This window comes from Piliocolobus tephrosceles, chromosome 2, assembly GCF_002776525.5.
Source record: "Piliocolobus tephrosceles isolate RC106 chromosome 2, ASM277652v3, whole genome shotgun sequence".
Lineage (NCBI taxonomy): Eukaryota > Metazoa > Chordata > Mammalia > Primates > Cercopithecidae > Piliocolobus > Piliocolobus tephrosceles.
The window spans coordinates 51,041,623-51,060,052 of NC_045435.1; the positions used below are offsets into that span (position 1 = coordinate 51,041,623).

General features: G+C 52.8%; 1 protein-coding gene across 1 annotated transcript; it reads right to left on the minus strand.

Annotated features, from left to right (window-relative positions):
* Positions 1 to 17,274: 17,274 nt before the first annotated feature.
* On the minus strand, positions 17,275 to 18,068 carry LOC111546937 (putative protein TPRXL). Its single transcript, XM_026447488.1, is given in 1 exon segment — positions 17,275 to 18,068. A coding segment is annotated over 1 exon segment (780 nt). The 5' UTR covers positions 18,055 to 18,068.
* Positions 18,069 to 18,430: the final 362 nt, after the last annotated feature.

An 18,430-nucleotide genomic window follows, 5' to 3' on the forward strand; every position in this document is an offset into this window, starting at 1 on the left:
TCTCTTTTAAAAAACAAAATTGCAGTTGATTTTGAAACTAAAGTTGGCTGAATTTGAGACTTGAGCTGACCATGTAATTGATACCATAAGTAACAATTTCCTAATTAAATTCACCAATCAGAAGAGCTTCAATTGAGCAGGCGGGATTAAATCACTCTTCTAATTTCTCAGTGTCCCATTTTATAATAACCATTTAAGTGGTAAGGTGAAAAAGAACTACTCGAGCTGTAAGGCGTTTCTCCATCAATGCCCGTCCTAACTTGCCAGACAGCTTATCTTTGATGTTCAGGACTTTCAACCTCGGGATTTCAAAGTGGGCTCATAGGTAGCCCCAAAGAGTAGGAGCTTCTCATCAGTGTGAGCTGGTATTTTCCAATATTGGACGACTCAAGACAAGCATAAAAGGCTGAACTGAGGTCTGGCATGGTGGCTCATGCTTGTAATCCCAGCACTTTGGGAGGCCAAGGCAGGTGGATTACCTGAGGTCAGCAGTTGGAGACCACTCTGACCAACATGGCCAAACCCTGTCTCTACTAAAATACAAAAAATTAGCCAGGCATGTTGGTGGGCACCTGTAATCCTAGCTAATTGGGAGGCTGAGGCAGGAGAATTGCTTGAACCTGGGAGGTACAGGTTGTAGTGAGCCGAGATCCTGCCACCGCACTCTACCCTGGACAACAGAGCGAGACTCTGTCTCAAAATAAATAAATAAATAAATAAATAAATAAATAAATAAATAAATAAAACAAAACCTATCGTTTCACGACTCTTACTATAAATCCTATTTGGATTTAGTAAATACTAATGTCTTACCAAAGCTGGTCTGGGAGCTATTTCTGGCAGCAGACCTGAACCCTGCAGCCTGTGGGCGAAGCTACTGAAGCTCGCTGAAGAAGGCCTGCTATTCCGGGCTCTCCTGCTCTTTTGCAGTTGTGGCTGGGGGCTGGCCTGGTGCCACGCTGGCTCCATGGGGTGGGCCATCTGGCAGGGAAGCCTGATGTTTGTATGATCACAGAAGCTATCCCAGTCCACCCTTGCTAAAGCGGTGGCAGGGCCTACCTGCTCCTCCTGTAAAGTGCTCAGTAACAGAGTTGGAGTGGATGTGGGAGGCTCGTTATTTGTCAAGCTTCCCTCCTCCTGAGATCCGGGGTTTCACAAGTGAATCTTGAGCAACTGCTCACGGTCTTTTGGCATTGAGCCCAGGAAAACAAGGTTCTTCCTCTTCTTCCAGGAGCTCAGCAGCTAATGGAGTCAAAGCAGCTGTGGTCAGTGAATAGGAAAGGGCAGCCTTTGATGAGGCTAGGGGGCTGGGGAGGGAAGATTCCAAACAGCAAAGGAGCTTGAGCCTTGGTAGGGCCTGCCGGTCCTAGATGGGGAACGGACTTTCCTGGGCCCTGCACAGCCAGGAGTAGCTGTCGTCAAGGTGTGCTGTGTCCCAGCCCCTCCAGCTCAGACTTTTCATTTGTTCAAGCTGGTGCTTAAGAGTGCAGAGGACGCCTTTCAGAAGGAGGACTCTAAATCCCGGGGGCCTATGATGGCACAGTCACATGTCTGAGCCCAAAACAAGAGAACCACATGTGTTTTTGCCACGCTTCTTACCAGTGCTGTCCATATTTGTGTACATAATTTTGTGTTTGTTTCTTTTCTTTGAGACAGAGTCTTGCTCTTGTCGCCCAGGCTGGAGTGCAGTGGCACGATCTCAGCTCACTGCAACCTCCGCCTCCTGGGTTCAAGCGATTCTCCTTTGCCTCAGCCTCCCAAGTAGCTGGGATTACAGGCACCCACTACCATGCCCAGCTAATTTTTTTGTTTTTTGAGACGGAGTCTCGCTCTGTCACCCAGGCTGTGGCCGGATCTCAGCTCACTGCAAGCTCTGCCTCCCGGGTTTAGGCCGTTCTCCTGCCTCAGCCTCCCAGGTAGCTGGGACTACAGGCGCCCGCCACCTCGCCTGGCTAGTTTTTTGTATTTTTTAGTAGAGACGGGGTTTCACAGTGTTAGCCAGGATGGTCTCGATCTCCTGACCTCGTGATCCGCCCGTCTCGGCCTCCCAAAGTGCTGGGATTACAGGCTTGAGCCACCGCGCCCGGCCAATTTTTGTATTTTTAATAGAGATGGGGTTGCACCATGTTGGCCAGACTAATCTCAAACTCCTGACCTCAGGTGATCCACCTGCCTCAGCTTCCCAAAGTGTTGGGATTACAGGCATGAGCCACCGTGCTCAGCCCTTGTACACATAATTTTATTTATTTATTTATTTATTTGAGACAGAGTCGTACTCTGTCACCCCGGCTGGAGTGCAGTGGCATGATATTGGCTCACTGCAAGCTCCGCCTCCGGGTTCACGCCATTCTCCTGCCTCAGCCTCCCGAGTAGCTGGGACTACAGGCACCCGCCACCTCGCCCAGCTAGTTTTCTTTTTTTTTGTATTTTTAGTAGAGATGGAGTTTCACTGTGTTAGCCAGGATGGTCTCGATTTTCTGACCTCGTGATCCACCCGCCTTGGCCTCCCAAAGTGCTGGGATTACAGGCGTGAGCCACCGCGCCTGGCCCACATAATTTTATTTGATTTGAGACGGAGTCTTGCTCTGTTGCCCAGGCTGGAGTGCAGTGGCCGGATCTCAGTTCACTGCAACCTCCACCTCTCAGGCTCAAGAGATTCTCGTGCCTCAGCCTCCCAAGTAGCTGGGAGTACAGGTGTGCACCACCATGTCTGACTAATGTTTGTATTTTTGGTAGAGTTGGGGTTTCACCATGTTGGCCAGGCTGGTCTCGAACTCCTGGCCTCAAGAGACCCGCCTGCCTCAGCTTCCCAAAGTGCCTTGGATTCCCAAAGTGTTGGGATTATAGGTGTGAGCCATCATGCCTGGCATGTGCACATCATTTTAATAACTGATATTTTTGAAAACATTGTTTGACATAATTTATATACAATAAAATGTACTATTTACAGGTAAGTCTTTCAATAAGTTTTGGCAAATTTATACAGTTATGTAACCACCATTTCTGGCAAACCATAAAGCTGCCATCTGTCCCTTTATAGTCATGTAAATAGACTTTTCTAAAATGTCACGTAAATAGAATCATACTGTCTTAAAATTTTTTATTTCTATTTTATATCTGGCTTAGATTTTTAAGCTGTGTGTGTGTGTGTGTGTGTGTGTGTGTGTGTGTGTGTGAAGAATAAATATATCAGTGAGGTAAAACATTTAAGTGGTTCCAAAGGGTAAACAGAACTATTCATCTAACCCCATCTGATTCCTTCAGGAGCAAACACCATCTTGTTTTTGTGTGTACTTTCAGAAACACAGAAGGATGTAAATATAACTAAGGAATAAGACACTCATCACAGGCTGGGTGCGGTGGCTCACGCCTGTAATCCCAGCCTTTGGGAGGCCAAGGCAGGCGGATCACCTGAGGTCGGGAGTTTGGGACCAGCCTGACCAGCATGGAGAAACCCTGTCTCTACTAAAAATAAAAAATTAGCCAGGCATGTTGGTACATGCCTGAAATCCCAGCTACTCAGGAGGCTGAGGCAGGAGAATCCCTTGAACCCGGGAGGCAGAGATTGTGGTGAGCAGAAATCGCACCATTGCATTCCAGCCTGAACAACAAGAGCAAAACTCCATCTCAGAAAAAGAAAACAATGAAATAGACATCCATCACATACACAGATGCTTATTCTAGTCACATTTTCCTCTTCTGATTTAATATACTCTGGAGATCAGTTCACATGAGGTCCTATAGAACTATGCATTCTTCCCTCAAAGGCTCCATGGTACAGATGTGCTAGAACTGAGTTAGCCACTCCTCTGATGGATTTAGATTTATTGACAGTATTTTGCTAATGCAAACCATGAATTGAAAGTTATAGTGTTTTTGTTTGTTTTGTTTTGTTTTGTTTTGTTTTTTTGAAGTTGGGAGGCTCCTAAGAATCAGAATGGTAATCAGAAAACCTTGACCTTCCTTCATGGTTTGTAATCGCCTGATGGGGTCTTCCTACCCACTGCCCAGACAAAATCAGCTCATTGAGACTGTGGCATTGCAATAAAGAGCTTAACTGAGGTGAGGCTGGCCATGCCACCTGGGAGACGGAGCTGCTACTCAAATCACTCTCCCTGAAAATGTGGAGGCTGGGGTTTCACCAGGGTAGTTTGGTGGGTGGGGGCTAGAGGAATGGGCTGCTGACTGGCTGGGGATGCAGTCATAGGGCTGTGGGAAAGGCTCCTTGTTCAATGAATCTGCTTCCGGGTGGGGCCACAGGACTGCTTGAGCTAACAGTCGAGGGTCCAGGTGGGACCATCCAGTTGTCAGAAATGCAAAAACCTGAAAGGATTTCTGGTTGAAATGAAAGGGTTGCATTTCAAAAGGCCAATATTAGGTTCTATAATAGTGAACTGGAAAAGTTACAAATCTTGTGATCTCTGGAATAATGACTGGTAACCATTTAACTGAATTTTGAGCAGAATTCAGGTGGCCTTTTATCAGTTGGCTTCGGGGGTGGTGGGAACCAAGTGGGCAAGACAGCTGAGGCTCGGACACACACACAGAAAGCACCGTCCCTGTGTGGGATGACAGATGCTAGGACAAATGCGGCGACCTGGTTTGACAGGCGTGGGAACAGCAGTGCTATGGTGATGTCTAATGGATAATTGTCAGCAAGTGCTGTCGGCCCTACTTTCAAGGGATGTCCAGGAGCCAGACATTCTCCCCACCCCTGCTGCCCCCCATCTGGTCCTGCCACTGTCATCACTTGCTTGGATCCTTGCAGTGGCCGCTCTGGGCTCCCTCCCTCCGCCCACTCACCCCTGAGTCCCTGGCCCACGCAGCATCCAGAGGGCTCCAGGTCCCCATCGCACTCCTCCTCTGCTCAGAAGAGGCTCCCCTGCCGAAGTAAAGGGCAGAGTTCTCCAGGGCCCTGTGCGACCTCCTGCTTCCTTGACCTCTGAGTCCTCACCTCCTCTTACCCTCCCTCGGCTCCCCATCAGCCACACCATCCTCCTCGCCATTTCCCCCTATGAGCCAGGCATCTGCGGACCTCTTGGCCTTTGCACCAGCTAAGTCCCCGCCCCGGCTGTCTCTTCCCAGATGCGGACACAGCTCACTTGCCCACTTCCTTTAAGCCTTTGCTTCCACTCTATCTAACACACCAACACCACCCACCCACCCCAGCTCTATCTTTCTCCTAAGCACATTTCTAGTTGAACATACAACATATGATCTCTATTTACCACCATTATTGTCTGGCTTTCCTCACTGAAATCGGAACCCTGAAGACAGGAATGTTCTTGTTTTGTGCACTGTGGTAACTGCTCAGCAGCTCGAACAGTGCCGGGCACATGGAGTAGAAGCTCAATAAGTATTTATTGAATAAATGAACGAACAGTGTTTGCTGAAAGAACCTTCACACTCGGAATATTTTAAGTGTTGCTGCAATTCCCGACCAGCAAGATGCAGAGGAAAACCTTGAGAAGAGGACCCAGAGAAGGAAACCACAGTGTTTACACAGCAGCATCCGAAAGAGAGAAAATGCCAGCTCAGAGCTGGAGCCTGGCCACGGAGGACAAAGGTCCTGACAAGGACTGTACCATGCAGCCGTCACTGCCCTCTCACTACCTGGGGTATGAGACTCTCCTTCATTCAACAATATTCAGTGAGACAGTCAGTCTGATTCCTAACAGGAGGGGCCAAGGCAAGGTGGTCTAGCCAGCCGGTAGGATTGAGTGACAAGCACAGACCCATGCCAGAATGAGAGGCCACACAGGAGGTTCCACAAATGCACCTCCTAAGTGCTTGGTGCTGAGACCACAAAGCCAAAGAAATGAGGCTTCTTGGTTTGATTGCAGACTCAGCTAAAATGAACCCAAGCCTGCTCCTCATGGCTGGGTCGTGTCCTGGGGAGGCACCAGCGTTCAGCTTGGCCTGCTTCAGTATATAGTTTTTATCCCTGTGTGTGTTCTGTTGGGACTCTGGACATCTAGACATCTGTGCACGGGGGACTCGTGAGGAGACCAGTCTCCCTGGCAGGCCTAGATGTAACCTAGCCTGAGGCAGGAGGGGAATACAGGTGGAGCTGGATGTTCTATCAGCCTCCCTGGCAGAGATCAAGGTCAGCTTGGCCAAACTTCTGCCGTGGCTGGCTCTTATGTGGGGGAGGGAGGCAGTCCCCAGAGCAGGAATGCCTTCCCTGGGGCTCCTTTCCTTGCAGAGGAAAAGCCAGCCATCCTCCCCTCCATGCCTCCTTCACTAAAGCCCATGGGAGGCGAGTGAGCTGGGGAATCCGTGCCCCAGGGGCAAACCTTCTGGCTTAGCCCCACCCCGGGGAAACATTCACAGCCCCTGGTAAGAGAGCCCTGCTGCAGGAAGACTCTAGGGCAGGGCCGAGCTGCCGGGTCCTGGGCTGTTGGTGACAGTACCCCAAGCTCCAAACTCTCTGGGCCTGGGGGCAATTCCCTTCCTTGGTTACAACAGATTCCCACCCCACCCCACCCTACCGCCCGCGCCTGGGCAGGGAGGCACGGGAGGTGGCAGGAGAGGGAAGCAGGGGCCAGACGGGAGGAAGAGATGATGCCCTGGGCCAGGTGGTCACCGCACCTGCAGAAGTGAGAAACTCTGGCTTCTCCCAGTAGAAACTTCAGGATCCTCAAAATTGGACCAGCAAATAAACTTAGTGACAGTCACACCAACCTTCTGGAAACTCACAGTAGGCGTCACTACCCCTGTGGGTCCCCAGGACCCCTCTGCCTGTGGCCTCAGGGACCCAGTTCTGTACTTCCAATGCTCTGCAGACGCACCTTGGGCTTGAATCCCAACTCACTGATTCCACAAATACTGATCTGTGGCCTACTGGGTGCGAGGCCTCTGTGGCTGTGGGGGAGGCAAGGTCCCTGCTCCAGTGGGAGTGACAGGTGTAAAACAGGACCACTTCAGAACCTGGGAAGGGGGACAAAGCAGAGTACTGGGAAGTGGGTGGGCACAGGGCAGCCTGGGATGATGGGGGAAACAGCAAATCTTTGCCATCTGTTCCTGGCCGGATATAACTGGAGATGCTACCTGATCTCTCTTCAGCCTCAGTTTCCTCACCTGGACAGTGGAGCTGGAGCCATCCCCACTGCCAGACCCCACTCTCTGGGCTGCCTCTAAGAAGCCCGCCCTGCTCAGGCCTGCTCCCTGTCTCCATGGTTGTCAGTCCCTCCTGAGAATGGCCCCCTAAAAGGAGGCCGCTGGCTGCAGAGGGAGATGAATGACCCGAGGTTGCCTGGCCTGTGCCTAGGGCCCCATGGCTCCTGAGGCCCGGCCTCGGTGGACCCTGGAAGGGGCTTTCTCTGTGGGTTTTGCCCTGGTGCCTGGAGCCCCTTCCCTATGGGCACCTCTCAGCATGATTGACACAGGCAGGCAGGACCTGAAAGGGCCATTGGTCCTTCTGAAAATCCTCACCAGTAGTGTGAGTGTGGGGAGACCATGCACAACGTGTGGGACTCTGCCCTGCACCCGCTCAGAGCCTCAGCCCTTCAGAGCCACTGGTAATGATTCGCTGCAGGTGGGGTCACCCTGATTCTTCTCTGAGGTCTCTTTTCCTTTCAGTTTTTCTGAGAAACTGAGAGGATCACATGACTGCATGCCACCTAAACTAGGCTGTGCACAGCCCACGTTCTGTGCAAGGAGGGCGCAAAGCAGCAGAGTGTCTGTGACTCACCTGCCACCTTTCCAGTGCTACTACAAGATTTGCAAGAAACAGTCATTTATCAGGAACCATCTTTATTAAAAAAGATAAAATAGAGCAGGGCAGGGGAGAAGTGCTGCAGGGTCCCGTGTTGCTGGGCACACGGCAGCTTGGGCATCTCGTCAGGCTCCTCCCCAAAGCCATTGGTGTCCACTGTCAATGTTCTTGGACCTCAGGGCCTTCGTCCTCTCCAATCTAAATGCAGAGAGACATTTGACATGGACTGTCTCAGGTGTTTTGCAAAAAAACGCAAAACAACAACAACAACAACAAAAAACCATTCTCATTGACTCTGGTCACCCTGCTGTGCACTAGATGTCAAAACCTCTTCCTCCTGTCCAGACTTTGGTCCTTTGACCAACAACCCCCTCATTCCCTCCCTCTGCCACTCTCCTGCCCCTGGCCACCATCCATCTACTCACTACTACTATGGGGTCAACTTTTTTTTTTGAGATGGAGTCTCGCTCTGTCGCCCAGGCTGGAGTGCAGTGGCCGGATCTCAGCTCACTGCAAGCTCCGCCTCCCGGGTTTACGCCATTCTCCTGCCTCAGCCTCCCGAGGAGCTGGGACTACAGGCGCCCGCCACCTCGCCCGGCTAATTTTTTGTGTTTTTTAGTAGAGACAGGGTTTCACCAGGTTAGCCAGGATGGTCTCGATCTCCTGACCTCGTGATCCGCCCGTCTCGGCCTCCTAAAGTGCTGGGATTACAGGCTTGAGCCACTGCGCCCGGCCGGGGTCAACTTTTTTAGATCAACATTTCTGGGACATCAAGTGGAATTGGTCTCTGTGAGGTGGTGGAGATGCTAAGTAGCAGGATTTCCTCATTCCACGGTGCACACATCTATCTAATCCTCACATTGTACCCCATGAATGAATACAAGCATGATTTGCCAAAAAAAGAGAAAAAGGAATTGAAAGGTGCATTGTCTGGCAGCCCTGCAGCAGCCCCAGTATCTTTCTTTCTTTCTTTCTTTCTTTTTTTTTTTTTTTTTTTTTTGAGATGGAGTCTCATTCTGTCCCCCAGGCTGGAGTGCAGTGTAATCTCGGCTCACTGCAAGCTCTGCCTCCCAGGTTCACACCATTCTCCTGCCTCAGCCACCCGAGTAGCTGGGACTACAGGCGCCCACCACCACGCTCGGCTAATTGTTTGTGTGTTTAGTAAAGACGGGGTTTCACCATGTTAGCCAGGATGGTCTCGATCTCTTGACCTCGTGATTCACCTGTCTCGGCCTCCCAAAGTGCTGGGATTACAGGCATGAGCCATTGCCCGTGGCCATGAAAGCCCCAGTTTCTTGTTGGTGAGGCTGACATCACAGCCTCAGGCTGTCCAGCTTGGACAACGCTGGCTTCCTGCGATGGTTGTCGCTGGGCCAGGGATGTTTCTGGGTCTCTGCCACTGCTGCTGGTGCTCTGGGTGGAGGGGGAGGCCACAGGGTCATGCTGGGGGCTTTACTAAAACTGGCTTCCTCTGCAGGCCAGCAGGGGCACTGGCAGGAACAGTGGTCTTCTGCTGAATGCTGAATATGGGACACGCCGGCTCGCTGTGAGTCTGCTTCGGTGGGAGAGGGAAGGTGGAAACTTCAGTGGATAGAGAAGGACAGGTGGGAACCCCAGGAGGAAGGGACCATGGTCTGATGGTGGACTGCTGCTTTTGTTTGTTCTAAAAGGAGATAGGTGGCCACAGGATAGTGAAATGCTTTTTTTTTATTGGCACAGAGATGTTCTTGTCTGGAATCCCATGGCCACCATGAGCTGGGTGGTTTGAGGTTCGGGTGGTCCAGTAGCGGCTCTTTGTATGTTGTCAGTGGCATCTCCTGGCCACAGTTCACCCACCAGTCCCTCAAAACTTGTTTCAGTAGGGGCCACTCCCTGGGGTCTAGTGTTAGTAACTTTTGAATGAGTCTTTCAAGTTGAAGGGGGAAAAAAATGGTGGGGCGTGGTAGCTTCCTGTGAGAATTTTATTCTTGAGGTCCATCGTGTTCCCTGAATAGAAGGGCAAGGCCCCGGCCACCATATGGTAGAGGAGGACGCTGAGGCCACATATGTCCCTGGCAGGGCACTGGTACCCCCAGCCCAGGAAGAGTTCTGAGCAGGAATGGTGGGCTTCTGCCCTCACTTCTCGCCCTCCTTGGGCAGCCAAAAATTAAAAGTGGGAACAGCTGGCTCCCTTTGAGCCCTCTTTGGTTCCACGGGGAAGATGGACTTTGTCAGATGGGGAAGAACAGGTGGGACCCCCAGGAGGAAGGGACTGTGCTCCAATGACGGAGCGCCTCCTCCTCTGCACTTCTCCTGTACCCCAGGATTAGGTATGTGGCCTCCAATGATGGAGCATTTCCTCCTCTGCACTTCTCCTGGACCCCAGGATTAGGTACGAGGCCATGGGATAATCATATATGTATTTTTTGTGGGGGTAATATTGATTCCAAGATGCGTGAGGCTTGGAATCCCACAGCCACCATGACCAGGGTTATACGGGGCATAGGTGTCCAGGGTCTCTGTATGCTGTCAGTAGTGTCTTCTGGCCGGCACTGACCCAGGGGTCCCACATCAGCTGGTTTAGTGGGGGTCGCTCCCTGGGGTCGAGGGTGAGGACTTGTTTTACTAGTGTTTCCAGTGGAAACGAACAAATAGATGGGGAGTCATACTGTCACATAGCCTGAGGCGGGAAGGGACCACAGGTGGGGCTGGATGTTCTTTCAGCCTCCCTGGCAGAGATCACAGACAGAGTGGTCAGCTTGGCCAAGATTCTGAGGGCTGGCTCTGAAGTGGGAGAGGGAGGCAGTCCCCAGAGCAGGAGTGCCTTCCCTGGGGCTCCTTTCCTTGCAGGGGAAAAGCCAGCCATCCTCCCCTCCATGCCTCCTTCACTGCAGCCCGTGGGGGGCGAGTGACCTGGGGGATCCATGCCCCAGGGGCTAACCTCTGGGCTCTGGTTTAGCCCCACCCCGGGGAAACATTCACAGCCCCTCCGGAAGAGAGCCCTGCTGCGGGAAGACTCTAGGGGAGGGCCCAGCTGGGAGAGTCCTGGGCTGTTGGTGGCAGTACCCAGGCTCCAAACTCTCTGGGCCTGGGGGCAATTCCCTTCCCTGGGTACAAGAGATTCCCACCCCGCCCTGCCCTACTGCCCGCCCCGCGGGGAAGTGGCCCAGGAGAGGTATCCTGGTGACTCGAGTCGGCGTCAGCCTGGGTAGCATGGCCCCCGGGAGGCAGACAGGGCGAACGGGGCAGGCCCCAGGCTCCAGAGCAGCTACTGACAGGCTGTCCGGCCGCGTCGGGTCTCCATAGAGACGGGGGCGGGGCCAGGAGGCGGTGAGCTGCGGCGGGCGGGGCTTTTAACGGTCATCCGCCCGGCCCAGCCTGGACAAAAAACACACAGCCCGGCCTGGGAGAGGGAGCTCTGCGGGCAGCCGGGGCTGCCTCCTTCCAGGTGCTGCTGCCCCAACACAGGCGGGCACCCTCTGCGGGTCCCGCGGCTCCCGGCCTGCTCAGCGCCTCCAGAGGCCTCAGCTGAGGGTAACCCCCTGCAGCTGGGGGTCACTCCTCTGAGCCTCCCGACCTTCCCATGGGTCCTTTGGAGGCCTGGGTTTTGGAATTTGTCCTTCCTAAGTGCCGCCCTCCGGGCGCGGCTGCTGGAGGACCACAGCGGACCGAGTGCGGCCGCGTCCCCTGCGGGCCCCCCTACTCCCGCTTCAAGGGCACAGGGGAGAGGCGCCTCAAGCCACAGAGCCGCAGAGCTGCCAGGAGCTGACCCTCCGGGTGGGGAGAGGACACTAACTCGGGTCCTCTCCACTCCTCAAGGCTCCTTCTCACTTTCAGTGAACGGCTCCCAGCACCTCAGGGACCTTCCTGTTTCACTGACGTCAACAAGGGATCATTGATCACCTCTGGTGTGCGGGGACAGAGAAGACAGACAACGCTGGCCCCCGGGTGGGCGAGGGAGTCTAGTCTATCAGTGAAGAAACTCCGCATAGAGGTGGAGACTAGGAAGGAGATACCAGGAACAGTGAGGGTGGAAGATGGCGGTGACCCTATTGCAGATGGGGTGTTCAGGGAGGGTTTCTCTGAGGCGGTGACATTCACTAGATCGACCAAGGGATGGTCAGGGCCTGTGAAAGTGTTTTAAGAGAGGAAATGGCAGTGTCCAGTTGACCGTTTCAGGGATGGGAATAGGGCAGCAGGGTGAGGGGTGTGAGCCTGGCAGGCAGGGCCCAGACACCATGTGATGGGTGCAGGGGTGAGACCTACGGAGGCTCTGCAAAAGGCGTCAGATGGGGAAGCAAGAAGACCCACTTCACAACCTTCACAGGCCAGAATTCGGTTTAGGTTTCAGATGGGGGCTGGGTCCCTCACGCTCTTCTTGAGCCGAAAGGGCTCCATCCAGGTCCTTGGGGGCTCTTTCCACACAGACATGGTTCTGGGGTCCCGGCTACACAGACACCCTTCTGATGGTTGTCGTCTGCAGCCAGGCAGGGGGCATGGGCCGACCCGCCCCTTCCTTTGCCAAGTGGACAGATGAAGGGAGCCTGTGAGGGTAGGATTGCTGGATTGGAAATTGGACTTGGAGTGTAATCCAAACGCCCCACGGGCCCCGCCTCTTCTCTGGAGCTCGGCCTCAAGAAAATTGGGACAAGGGATGGCAAGACCAGCTCTCAAGACCCTTGCCCCTCCACTCCTTAATGCTTTTAGATGGTTCTCAGGGGCCACCTTTTTCAGGAAGAATTCTCGGGTTATAGGAAAGTAAAGGGAGGAATCGTGCTTTGAATGGCCCTGTGATCAGGCTCTAGACTAGGTGTTGGTTTGAAGGGGTTTGCTTTTCCTCCCGCCTCATCCCCCTTCAGAAAACCTGAGTCCTAGGGAGGCCGGGAGTGAGATTCTTGTTTCTAGATTTTCATCATTCCATATTGCACAGGAGGAGGTCTGGGGAAAAAGGGGACACATACGAGCAAGTATATAGAAGATATATACGCACTAGGTTCTGGAGCAGTTGCTGAGATCTGGTCCAGCGGCCATGGAGACGGGGGTGGGGCCAGATGGCAGTGACGCAACAGGGGGCGTGGCTCACAACGGCCCCGCCCAGCCTGGGCAGAGTCGGAGCCCGGACTGGGAGGCAGAGCCAGAGACCCCTAGGCAGAGCCGAACCCCTGAGAGCTTGCCCAGTAGGGAGCTTAGGATCCCCAAGATTGGACAGGCAAATAAGCTTAGTGACAGTCCCACCAGCCTTCCCGAGAGTCACGGTAGGCGTCCACGGCCCCTGCGGATCCCTAGACCTGCTCTATCAGGCGACCTTGGGGACGGACCCAAGGCTGCACTTCCAGTGCTCTGCAGACACACCTCGGGCTTGAATCCCAGGGTCTCACTGATTCCACAGATATTGATTGAGGGCCTCCTGGGTGCCAGGGCTGTGTGGCTCTCAGGGAGGCAAGGTCCTTGTTCCAGTAGGGGTGACAGGTGTAAAACAGGACGACTTAAGAACCTGAGAATGGGGACGAAGCAGAGTACTGGGAAGTGGCTGGGTGGGTGTGGGGCAGCCTGGGATGGGGTAAACAGCAAATCTTTGCCTTCTGTTCCTGGCCAGATTTCATTGGGGATGCTACCGGATCTCTCTTCAGCTCAGTTTCCTCACCTGGACAGTGGAACTGAACCCACCCCCCACTATCTGACCCTGCTCTCTGGGCTGTCTTTAGGGAACCCGCCCTGCTCAGGCCTGCTCCCCACCCTCCATGGCTGTCAGTCCCCCAGGAGAAGAATGTCTGCCATATGGAGGCTGCTGGTAGCAAAGGATGATGAACAAGCCAAGGTTGCCCGGCCTGCATGCTGGCCCAGGTGGATACTTGAAGGGAGTTTCTCTGTTTGTGGGCTTTTGCCCTGGTGCCCTTCCCTATAGTCCCTTGACCCAGCCCAGCTCAATGGGCTGGAAGCCCTGGTTTCAGAAGAGGAGATGTCAAGCTCTACCACAGGTCACAGCCAGAAACAATTCTGGCCTTGTCCAATGATAGTAAAAGTCAGGCCTGCGAAGGTGTCCTCTCACAGGACAGCACTTCCAGAGGGGGCACAGCAGCAAGGTGGAGGGACAGACTCTGACGGGCGTTTGGGGAGCTCAAGCAGAACCCACAGGGGCCCTCTTTCTGCGGTACAAACTGGCATTGGGTGGAGGGAGATCCAGTATTGACACCTGAGGGACCTTCACCCCCAATGTGGATTTAAAGGACAGCAGCTCACTGGGGAGACAGGGGGCTCCACAACACTCCCACCCTCTCCTGAGACTGCTTCTTGCTACCTGGTCCTGCTCTTTATTGGGGAAGGAGAATCTTATCTGACTGGGGGAACTCCAGGACCGACCCTGGCCACCATGAGTAGTGGGTACTGCATGTTCAAGGTTGGCACACTGAGATGCCGGCCATGCACAAGGATTGGGCCTTCTGGACCTACCTCAAGCTCCTTAGGAACCCACAAGAAAGCTCCCTGGTGGGTGCTGATGGGCATCTACACCGATAGATTCACTGCCTGACATAGAAAGACCAGGTTCCTGGGAAGCTGGAACCTGCCTTATGAAAGCCCCATTCCCACCACGTGCTCCATCCCTCGGGGCTGCTGCTGTCTTGCCATCAACCGTCCCCTGACACCCAGGATGCCTGCCTCACCCAGAAGCACTCCTCCGTCAGGACTCTGAGGGGTAGCGCTTCGTGCTGCTGTTATCAAAAGGGGAAACCATTGAAGCACAAAGGCCAATGCCACACTAGACAGCCAGGAGCCCAGCAGCACAAGTGGCCCCCTAAGGCGCTTTGGGGACCACACCCATACCACTCTGACCCCAGCACAGTCTGGTTCCCAGGGCTTCAGGGTCCTCCTGGAGACCTCTCAGCGTCCCACAGGCAGACGGGACCTGAAGGGGTCGCTGGTCCTTCTGAAAATGTTCACCAGGCAGTATGAAAGTAGGGAGGCCATGCACAATGTGAGACTCTGTCCTGCACCCGCTCAGAGCCTCAGCCCTTCAGAGTCACTAATAATGATTTACTGTGGGTGGGGTCACCCTGATACTTCTCTGAGGTCTCCTTCTGTTTTTCTGAGTAACTGAGAGGATCACTTGACTGCATGCCACCTGAACTAGGGTGTGCACAGCCCTTATTTTGTGCAGGGAGGGCACAAAGCAGCAGAGTATCTGTGACCTATTTGCCGCCTAATGCTACTACAAGATTTGCAAGAACTGGTCATGGTTACTGGTAATCAGTACCCATTTTTATTTGAAAAGATAAAATAGAGCTTTGCAGGAAAGTACTGCAGGCTCCCACGTTGCTGGGCAGACGGCAGACTGGGCGTCTCACCTGGCTCTTCCCTACAGCCATTGGCATACACTGTCAGGTTTCAATGTTCTTGGACCTCAGAGCCTTCATCCTCTCCAATCTAAATGCAGAAAGACACTTGACATGGATTCTTTCAGGTGTTTTGCAAAATGCAAGACATTCTCATTGACTCTGGTCACTCTGCTGTGCATTAGATGTCAAAACCTCTTCCTCCTCCCTGAGACTTTGGTCCTTTAACTGACAACCCCCCCATTCCCTCCCTCTGCCGCTCTCTGGCCCCTGGTCACCATCGATATACTTGATACTTCTATGGGGTCAACTTTTTTAGATCAACACTTCTGGGACTTCACGTGGAATTGGTCTCTTGGTCTCTGTGAGGTGGTGGAGATGCTAAGTAGCGGGATTTCCTTATTCCACAGTGCACACATTTATCCAATCCTCACATTGTACCCCGTGAATGAATATAAGCATGATTTGCCAAATGAAACAATACAATAAAGACAGAAGAAATATAGTAAAATGCAGGAATTGTGGGTTGACCATCCCAACGACTTGATTTTTGTCTTCAGTCATGCAACTATGTTGGGACAATATTATTCCTCCTTTTCTTTGGTGGACACAGGCAAAAACATTTTAATAGCATGCAAAGACATCTATCTCCTGGCAGCCCAGCGGCAGCCCCAGCTTCTTGCCGACGAGGCTGACGTCACAGCCTCAGGCTTCTCAGCTTAGACAACGCTGGTTTCCTGGGATGGTTTTTGGTGGATCAGGGACGTTTCTAAAACTTCACCACTGTTGCTGGTGCTCTGGGTGGAAGGGGAGACAACAGGGTCATGCTGGGGGTTTCACTAAAACTTCCTGGCTTCCCCGATATAGCTTCCTCTGCAGGCTGGCAAGTGTATTGGCAAGAATGGCGGTCTTCTGCCCAGACATCTGGCCTTCCTCGACAGGCTGAACGTTGAATGTCTGACAAGCTGGCTCCCTATGAGCCCGCATCAGTGGGAGAGGGAAGGTGGGAAGTTCAGAGGATCGGGAAGGACAGGTGGGAACCCCAGGAGGAAGGGAACGTTCTCTGATGGTGGAGCACTTCCTCTCTTGTTTTGTGTGCTCTCAAATGAGGTAGGTGGCCACTGCATAGTTGAATTTTCTTTCTGCGACTGCCACAGAGATGTTCTTGGCCTGGAATCCCATGGTCACCAAAAGCTGGGTTGTTTTGGGATTCAGGTGGTCCAGGATTTGTTCTTCATATGTTGTCACAGGAAACTCCTGACCACTGTTCACCCACTGGTCCCTCATAACTTCTAGTGTGGTCTGCTCTCTGGGGTCTACTGCTGATAGTTTTTTAATGAGGCTTTTAAGACCTCAGGAAAAGTAGACTGGGGAAAAATAGCTTCCACTTTAAATTTTTGCTGAGAAGACCCTAACACTGCATGAGCAGAAGGGCAGAACCCCGGCCACTATGTGGTATAAAATTACTCTGAGGCTCCGAATATCCAAGGTGGGGCATTGGTAGCCCTGGCCTAGGAATGGGGCCATGTAGGGGTAGGTGCCAAAAAGGGCTGTCAGCTTCTGCCTGTCATGGAATGTGGTACCAAAGCCAAAGTCCGTGATCTTAATGTTACCATCCTCATCAAGAATGATGATTTCCGGGTTCAGGTCTCTATGTGAAATTTATTTGCTATGACACTACTGCATGGCCGACAGAATCTGCCTGAATATGGTCCAGGCCTCCTCCTCCCTCGTAAGGCCATGGCGGTCTATCGGTTGTGCGGGTCTCCTCCTCTTGCATACTCAGTTACTAAATAAATAACTGGTGTCGGGGGTGTCAATCACTTGATACAATTGTACAATACTGAAGTGGCAGAGAGACTTTAAAATACTCTCTCTCTGGAGAGTGATGCCGGGAGAGCCAGCCTTGGGAATGATTTTGATGGCCATTTGGGTCCCAATCAGCATGTGATTGGCCAGTTGGACCTCACTGAATGCGCCACGGCCGATGGTGTCTAGGATTTTACAGTTCTGGAGCTCCTGGTCAGGTGTGGTGGCCGATCCCTGCTGCATAGTGCCACCTCTCTACACTGACTATAAAACTACTCTTAAGTGTAGTGACTATGCTAATACTGACCCCACCGACTTGATTTTTGTCTTCAGCCATGCAACTATGTTGGGGTCATCTTATTCCTCCTTTTCAGTAGTAGACACAGGCAAAAACATTTTAATAGAATGGAAATGCATGTGCTGGCAGCCCTGCAGCAGTCACAGCCTTCTTATTGGCAAGGCTGAAGTCAAAGCCTTGGGCAGCCCAGCTTGAATGACACTGGCTTCCTGGGATGGTTGTTGCTGTGTCAGGGACATTTCTGGGTCTCCACCACTGCTACTGGTGCTCTGGGTGGAGAAGGCCACAGGGTGTTGCTGGGGGGCTCGTTGATCCAGGGATGTTTCTGGGTCTCCACCACGGCTACTGGTGCTCTGGGTGGAGGGCGAGGTCACAGGGTCATGCTGGGGAAGTGGTGAGCCACAGGTTTCTGGGTCTGCACCACTTTTGCTGTTGCTCTGGGTAGAGGGGGAGGCCACAGGGTCATACTGGGCAGCTTATTGAGCCTGGGACATTTCTGCGTCTCCACCACTGCTGTTGGTGCTCTGGGTGGAGGGGGAGGCCACAGGGTCATGCTTAGGGGCTTGTTGAGCCAGCGAGGTTTCTGGGTTGGCACCACTTTTGCTGATGCTCTTGGTGGAGGAGGAGGCCACAGGGTCATGCTGCGGGGCTTGTTGAGCCAGGGAGGTTTCTGGGTCTGAACCACTGCTGCTGGTGCTCTGGGTGGAGGGGGAAGCCAAAGGGTCATGCTGAGGGACTTGATTAAAACTCTCTGGCTTCCTCTGTAGGCTGGCAGGTGCACTGGCCAGAAAGGGGCTCTTCTGCTTAATGCTATGAGCCCGCTTCAGCAGGAGAAAGGTGGTGAAAACTTCAGTGGATAAAGGAAAAAATGTGTGACCCCCAGGAGGGTCTCTGGTCTGATAGTGGACGGCTTCTTTCATTTTGTTTGTTCCAAAATAAGGTAGGTGGCCACGGGATAACTGAATAATTTTTCTTTAATTGCCATGGAGATGTTCTCAGCCTGGAATCCCATGGCCACCAAAAGCGCGGTTGTTTTGGGGTTCGGATGTTCTAGGATTTGTTCTTTATACGTTGTCAGTGGCAACTCCTGGCCACTGTTCACCCATGGGTCCCTCATAACTTCTAGTATGGTCTGCTTCCTGGGGTCTACTGTTAATAGTTTTTTATGAAGGCTTTTAAGACCTCTGGAAATGTATACTGGGGGAAAATACCTTCCATTTTAAATTTTTTCCGTGAGGACAGCAAGGCTGCCTGAGTGGAGGGGCGAAACCCTGGCCACCATGTGATGTAATGTTA